Source organism: Etheostoma cragini, chromosome 11, assembly GCF_013103735.1.
Source record: "Etheostoma cragini isolate CJK2018 chromosome 11, CSU_Ecrag_1.0, whole genome shotgun sequence".
Taxonomy (NCBI): Eukaryota; Metazoa; Chordata; class Actinopteri; order Perciformes; family Percidae; genus Etheostoma; species Etheostoma cragini.
The window spans coordinates 18,635,966-18,644,396 of NC_048417.1; the positions used below are offsets into that span (position 1 = coordinate 18,635,966).

Genomic DNA, 8,431 nt, shown 5'->3' on the forward strand with positions numbered 1-8,431 from the left:
ATGTTAAAGGTTGGCATTTGTGATACATGTCCTTTCTCGTGTGTGTGTGTATGTGTGTGTGTGTGTGTGTGTGTGTTTGTGTGTGTGCACGTGCAGCATGTTGTTCTGGACAAGTTGTGAAGGCAGTGGAAGCTCAGACCAACAAACAGGAAGACAAGAAAGATATCCCTGGTGAGACACATCTCTCTCTCGGACACACACACACACACACACACACACACAAACACACACACACACAGAGTTAATAATTAATGATCTCACACAGCATTTAAGCTTCTTAATGGCTTCCTGTTTGGTGTCTCTCTCTCATCTGTATTCTGGCCTCATTATTCTGAGTCTTGTTTACATGCACACTAGTATCCTTGGTTTAGAGCCTTATACTGGTTTTGATTGTATACCAGATATTATGTTTACATGAAAAAGAAGTAATCTTGTTATTCATATCCTTGTTTACTTGATTCTAACATAATCCACATTTTTGGCCATACGCATGGCCACAGGGATAGGGGCTTTGATCCAGGTTTCTGAAAACAAGTGATGCTATTCAAATATACAAACACATACATTTAATGCTCTGCAAATGAATCAATAGTGCCAATCATTTCTCTTTCATCTTTAAGAAGACTACACATGCACATTTTTAAGCACAATTCTTTTTAGTCATAAAGGTGTGCAGTAGACGCCAACAGTAGTTAGTGTAGTTACTGTATAGTTATGTTTATGGAGGTCATGCTGTGAGATATTTCTTTTTACATTAAAAACTAAACAGACAATTCATATTGAGAGCTGCTAAACTGTGTTTCATTGTTGTGAAACAATGACAATGAAGATCTATTCTATTCCATTCTTTTCTGAATCCAGAGACAAAGGAAAGTATGGACAATAATTTATTGACTGTTTATGCGCAGACCATCTGTTCTTTCCTCTCTAACATTGTAAGTGTTTTCATACCCGTAGAAATAAACAGTCCTAAATTGATCATTTCCATGTTCCTATAAACGTCTCTTGCACATTGCACAATTCCTCAAAGAGAGCCTACAAAATATATACTCAATAATACATGCAGTTTAAACTTAAACTACTTAGAAATACATTCCAAACAGTACAAAAACACACAGAGCTACATTATAACAGTAACATGAACTATAATTAGTTGTTTTTCCACCCTCAGCTTTAAGGACTATGAAATGACTCCAAAATAGTCAAAATGACAAAGCACACAATTTACTAAACAGTCAGTTGACACATATACAGTATACATATGTATACCACCCAGGTGTGATTAAAGTAACACTGTGTATTTAACCCAATCGTGCAGCAGAATTATCTCTAACACTGATTGAGATAACTGTATGCCTGGCTTATTCGTTAAGCCTAAACACTGTTTGTTAACTGTGGATGAGCTTATACCTGCGGAAGTATTATCCAACGCTTTCCTGTAGTTCTCCGGGCGCAGCTGATTCTTTTATTTTTTATCAGCAGAGCTGTAAATAACATCTCTTTCTGAAACAATTTCACTCTAATAAAAGTATTTCTCCGGAATGGTACTTTGGTCTGGCAGAAGAGCCTCTGTTAATATCTATCTTACAACAACCAATGCAATGCTGATGAAGTCTACATTAAGCACATAATAAAACTAACCAAATCCCATCTAAAAGTTAATAGTTGTGGCCTTGTGTGTCAGTCCAGTTTGTATGCAAATATTTATGATTTGTAGCATAATGTATGCAAATGCAAGTGTGTGCTTTTGTGTGCTGACAGTCCTGCAGTGTGATGAGTACATCATGCCGGAATGTGAAGCTTCCAAAGCTCAAGCCATACATTGCTTTAGGCGTCATTTCTCCTAACAATTATGCTCTGTTCAATTTCACTCCCAGACTGACTGACTAACCACTTACATGTGGGGTGGATGCGAGTGAACACCCACACACACACACACACACACACACACATCATGCTGTGGCCACAGACACAGTATACTGGTGTGAGGTTGCTGGCTTAATAATGTAATAGCTAAAAAAAAACATGACAAAGTAGTTATAGTATGATTAAAAAATAAATGCCTGCATTGTTACTCACTGTTCTCTGCCTGTGCAATTGAGTGTGTGTGTGTGTGTTTGTGTGGAAGAGGAGCCCATTGCTCGGAGCTCTACCGGAGCTAGCTGTCAGTCATGTAGACACTGAGTTAATAAGGCTGTGAGATGAAAGACACACACACACACATGCACACACACACACAGCATTTGTTTCACTTAGGTTTTCACTTATTAAGCTGTCTATCCCCATCAGTATCCACGATTTAAGTGAAATTTAACGAAATAGTCACTGTAATCATTTTGTACAGCGCTGCTGCAGTTCCTCTGTTCGACGTATACATCCTTTTAGCCCTCAGGAACGTGATCTTTTTAGTGTTCAACTCATGCCAACATTTACTTAATACAATCTAAGTTTAATGCGGTCTTACTTTGCAAAAAATCTTATGGGAGATCTTTATTGAATTTTAGATCTTTAATTTTGCATTTCTGTACTATAAGCCATTCTGCAGCACTTGTATTTTAATAAATGTTTAGTTTTCTGTTTGGTTAGTTATATGTTCCAAAAGTTTGAGTATAGTGTCACTAGGCATTCTTTTTATATATATAACAATGACAGGTTAGACCCAGAACCTTTTACATTTTAGTATATTTGCCGTGTTATTACCACTAATCTTTCATTCTGTCCTCTGTATTTGTGAGGGAAAAACACCTATAAGCCTCTTTATCCTCTCCTTTTCTCTCTTAGACAATGTGGTGATCTACTCGGAGAAAGATGAGTTTGACAAACTGAAAGCGGCTCCTCAGAAGACAGTGAAAAGGTGAGAGCCACGTTCACACTGCTGCTCTTCGCTTTAACAAACTAAGAGTAGCCGACAAACTGACATCAAGCATGTTACGGGTTGGACACCAAACAAGCTTCCCAATGGAGTCCAATCATCCTTTAGTACCATGAGGGCATGTTGTTAAAGGTGAAGGTTGAGGTTGGAGAAGAAACACTAAGCCTTGAAATGATGCAGTTGGATTTAAAGAAATCAAAATAGTGTTTTCTTCTTTAGCTTGACCACCAGCCATTGGTTAGCCATTCAACTGAGGTTTGAATGGCATTTATGTACCAAACATAATGTAGAAAAGCTACAATGTTTAGCTGAATTATATTAACCTTAGGGCATGTGTCTACAATAACTATGTTGGCATCATTTTGTGCTTATTCATTAAATATGCTGAATAATATTTTATATTCATTATTTATGTACACCACAATGTCGATGAGTGTGCATTATGAGTGTATGTGTGTGTGTGTGTCTGCATTTGTATGTGGCGTCACAGAGGCTTTACACAACAGAAAGAAAGTTTAATTATTTTAACAGCATCTGCCTCTAATTAAGTTGTGTGTGTGTGTGTGTGTGTGTGTGCGTGTGTGTGTGTGTTTGTGTGTGTGTGTGCAAGGTATGTAAAAAGCAAGTTCAGTTGGGGTTTTCGTTTTGTTTTTAATGAAGCAGAGAGCCATTATGTGGCTTTGGAGAAGGCAGGGAGGTGGGTTGGGGAGGGGTGAGGTAGCATAGATGAGCCCTGAAGCCTAGCAAACACTGAGAGACAGACAGAGGGGGTAGTTGGCGACCCTCATAGGGGTATTTACTCCAGGCTTGGCCTAAACCCACTACCACGTGAAAGCACGTCCTGGCAGACAACAAAAGAACAACAGTTGTCTCACCTCCGTCTTTCTGCATACATCTCGTCCTTCATGTGCAGACAAGGCTGCTTTCTAGGCACTAGTGGCTAGTGTGCAGAGGGAAGTGTGGGAATACATGATAGCATATTGCACACAAATCTACAGTGAGCCATTGTGTTCAAACGTTACAGTGCCTGTAGTGAACATGCTTAAATTGATACAACGTTCCAGTTCATGGAACACACACTCTTCAGCATCAATAGCAGCAAACTCTGTGGTATAGCAGCATGCCAGAAGATGTGCTAACTCACTGCTTTAGCTGCCAGAGTGGGTGTTAGATGTCCAGGAAACAATGCCATTTTGTGTGTGCATTCAGGAAAAGAGTGTGGGACTGCAAAACAATGGCATTCTGTGAGCCTCTCTGTCAACAAGGTGCTTTCGGGAGAAAATCCAGATTAGACATAGGAAGGAAGAGGCCGGGTAATCAAATGATATTACATGGTATCATGTTGTAAAACGTAGTGCTATTTCAGTCAATCACAGAAACAGCTTAGAAACATCAGCAGTTATGTCCAACATCAGCATTCTTCTCCAGTTCATTTTCATTCGTCAAAGTTCCTGTTAAGTTTGCAAAGACACGAGTTATCCTGTGTGCATGAGCAGTCACTCATACCATAGAATTATGTAGTGCCCATGTGTAAAACATAAGGTCTGACGGCCAAGCCCAGCCCATCCCTTATTTGGATCTGACTAGCATAAGATTTTAGGTTCACAATACATTTTGGCCCACCTAGTTTTTGGTACTTTTTTGAAGTATTAGATGCAAGTTTTTGTCAACTTTTCTGATGATCTTTTTTTGACGCCTTTTCAGCCGTTTTTGCTGTTTTTGTCAATGCTTTTAGCATTAAAAAAAAAGTTTTTTACACTTTTTCTGACGTTTTGGAGCTGTTTCAAATGTTTTTGTCACTTTTTCCGGCACTTTTGTCACTATTTTCTATTATGGCTAAAGAACTTTTAAGCCACGTTTTGGGGCTTTATGGGGCACTTACTGTAAGTGAAAAAGGTATATGAGACATGCAATAATAGAGTCAAAATATTTGACTTTTTCTCTTAAACAAAATCATGTCAATAAACTATACATGTCTGGCCCTATATGTGATTCCCATTTTCCAGTGTGGCCCTTAGTGAAGTAGATTTTGACATTGCCGATGATTTTGATTACTAAACCATAGTTAATGCATATGCATGAATGTATTAGAGTGCAAAGCAGTAGAGTGTAAGGGAAGTGGCATTCAACAGAATATAATATTATTATATAAGAAAAGTTACATCAGAGACTATAGTACACTCACCTCGTTAAAACCAGTCTAGTCTAATAAAACAATATTGCCAGAACCCTATTTTCATAAGGGTTTAATGTTCAGTTTTTTTTGTTAATTTTGTATGAAGTTAAACTGAGAGATTTTTCCATTCTGTAGCTTCCCCTCATATAAATGGGATAGACTAAACAGAACTTTATAACCTTTAGCTAGGTGTACTGTACCTAATAGACCCCACTTTACTGCAACAGGAAAGCGTGCTACTAACCAGTAACATTCTACTTATTATTTTTCGTGTACATTGAGGACAGTCTTTGAAAGGGTTTGTGGTGAAGCAAATGAGACATAACTACTGTAGCTGATGTCAAGAAGCTCTGCCTAATCACTTGCAGAAGACCTTTCACATTTGAATTGTACATGTAAATATATTCAAACATGTGTGTGTTTGCAGTGAAAATGATGCCTCATCAGAGAACGAGCAGCTGTTGAGCCGCAGTATTGACAGTGACGAGGAGGCAGCGTCTGACAAGCAAGGAACATCCGAGACCAACAACCCCAACCTGTGCCTCGTCAATCTGGGAAACAAGCCCGACCTCTGCCTGCTCTCTCGGGGCCTTTTGGAGCAAGACCGGGCCTGCAACGGGGCCCCCACCTTCGCAGCGGGACAGGCCAATAACATCCCGAGTCCCAACCATATCGGCAATGTCAACCACATCACCAGCACCAACCACATCAGCAGTGTGAACGCAATCAACAACAACAATAAAACCCCGGGGGTAGGAAGATGGAGCTTTTAAAGACGTTACTAGAGTTAAAGATATGATTATGAACAGATCCTTAGCTCAGTCTGATCTGGAAATAACATGTGTTTTCTTTTACCACACAGATGCTACAGAATCGAAGGAAAAAGATCCTGGATCTGTATGGCCGAGCCTGCAATGTGACAGAGGGTAAGTCTCTCTTACTATAATATAAAATATCCATCTTACCAAGCCTTGAAAACATGAATTGATTTCTGCCAACATTCTGGGGGCATTTAACTTATTTTAGTTGAAGACAAACTCTTTGTCTTAACTGTTTTGAAGTGAGAAGTGATATTGACTTTTATTTCCAAGAAAGATGCCTTAGGAAGCAAAACTCATATTTTCCAACAGAGGGAACAAAACTCACACTTGTTTACCATCATATTTCAGTGTGTTAGCATCCTAACATTTCACAATAAGCACTAAACGCAAAGTGCAGCTTAGTTTTCCAAGTAGAGGAAAAGTCATCTGAGTATATCTGTGCCAAACTTAACTGAAATCCATCCAGTAATTGCTGTGATACTTCATTCTGGACTAAAGTGGTGACATATAGCACATACAGTCACACCCCTAGCATAATCTTGATGTAATGGACTATGTTTGTGTAATTCTCTTAATAGTAACTTGTAACACTGCTGTCTCTCTCCAGGCCTGAGCCCCACAGAGCTTCCTTTCGACTGTCTGGAGAAGGCCAGCCGCATGCTGAGCTCCTCCTACAGCAGCGAGGCGGCCGTGGTGAAGACGTGGAGGCATCTGGCCGAGAGCTTCGGGCTAAAGCGTGATGAGATTGGCGGCATGAGCGACGGTCTGCAGCTCTTTGAGAGAGTGAGCACGGCGGGCTACAGCATCCCTGACCTGCTGACCCGCCTGGTACAGATCGAGAGGCTGGATGCGGTGGAGTCTCTCTGCTCGGACGTGCTGGGCAGCAGTGAGATGGCGGCGGCTGCCGGACGGCAGGGCAACAGCAGTTTTCACAGCCAGTTGGTCTGTCCATCCCCATGCCCATCTCCATCCCATCGCTGCGCCAGTGTCTAAACATGTGGTGGAGAAGAGACTTGGATGCCTTAAAGTATACATAGTTGTAGGGACAGATACTGCCCCTACAAGGAGGACAGCACATACACAGTATACACCTTACACCATATTACATGAAGAATGTCAGTGGAATTTTGTCAGTCCAATCAGAATGGCTGTTCAATATGAAAAGTCAAAAATGTGTTCCTTCTTTTCAGGTATTCAATATAATGCTCTATTTTTTAATGGAGTTAGGTGGGCCGTTGACGGTGACAAAGATCTTCATGTAATAAAGTAAACAAGCCAGGTTAGCTTCCGAGCTAATGCGTGCTAGCTACTGTAGACGAGGGTAATAAAATAACACAGAGGCTCCTTAATTTAAACCAGTGTGAACTAAGTAGGCCAATATTTTACTCCTGAATTCACTTAGAGGAAAAGGGAACTAAATAAAATAGCTTACACGACTTGAGGTTGTGGAATAATTTCCCTTTTGAGAGCAGTGTAAACGCGTTACGCACTTACTTTGACTGACAAAAAAAAAAACTCCAGCTTGAATTGAAGAATTTCAGTGAACTGAGTGGTCACAGACTGATGATTTGAATATCCGACTTTCAGGGGGCAGCCTTAGTCATCTGGTAAACTTTGTATGGCCTTATGTTCTATCTTTTTTTAAATGCTACAGATTATGAGAAAGACCAAAGATTTAGATTACTCTCTAGTTTGCTACTACAGACATTTTTCCTCTGCAATAATATAATAATCAGAATTAGTTTATATTTTATTAGATTTTTGTCTTTTTGAGCTAAACAAATATCTAGATTAACCTTGTGCTGGATGCAAGTGCTTTTTTCCCAAATGTTTTGACACAATCCCTTTGTGACTGTGGGGTGCTGATGGAATCGTCACTGAGCGGTTTCACTGGGCCAGTAGTGTGTCTCTCTTTTAGGGTCACCAGTGCATTTTAAGTTGGATGAATAAGGATGCCTTTCAAGTTGTCCTCTCACTGAACCTTCTTCTCAGGCCTAAAATCTTCTGCTTAATGCCGCAGCCGATGTTTGTGCAACCTCGTTTGACCGCAGCATCAGTGAACATTCATAAATGTGCGCCATCGGCCGTGCTGCCATTATACAGAAAAGACAGCGGATATAAGCTCCCTACTTCAAATGCATTTCTTATGCCCAGATGGGGCAACACCTAGTCAGCTTTATTAATTGATTACCATAGGTGTGTTAAGTGTGACATTAACTGATATTAAAACCCAAAATGCATGTAATAATTTAGTATCAGAAAACTGTACATTCTAAATTGTTCCATGGAGCTAGGGCTTGACAAAGAAATTAAGGTTGCGTGTTAATCCCATTACTCAGCTGCTTATGATCTGCCTAAATTCCCACCAAATCCACATCCCTCAACTATAACAGGCACACAACGTAGAGTCTTTTAGTCTGAAACCCCACACAGACACACACACAAGCATACTCTCTAACAGCAACTACTTCCTCAGCAGCGACCCAGTTTGTGAACCCGTGCATAATTCTTTCTCCCCTCCCTTTTTCCCATTTTACCCCAATTCTGCGGTCTAGTGCTGCC

General features: G+C 40.2%; 1 protein-coding gene across 1 annotated transcript in view; it reads left to right on the forward strand.

The window, feature by feature from the left end:
* Positions 1-7,537, forward strand: part of edar (ectodysplasin A receptor) — a 32,649-nt gene extending 25,112 nt beyond the window's left edge. The window contains exons 7-11 of the mRNA XM_034885766.1: positions 22-171; positions 2,782-2,854; positions 5,476-5,800; positions 5,911-5,974; positions 6,477-7,537. Of these exons, the coding sequence (XP_034741657.1) occupies positions 22-171; positions 2,782-2,854; positions 5,476-5,800; positions 5,911-5,974; positions 6,477-6,862 (998 nt within the window). The 3' untranslated portion in view covers positions 6,863-7,537. The remainder of the gene's footprint in view (positions 1-21; positions 172-2,781; positions 2,855-5,475; positions 5,801-5,910; positions 5,975-6,476) is intronic.
* Positions 7,538-8,431: the final 894 nt, after the last annotated feature.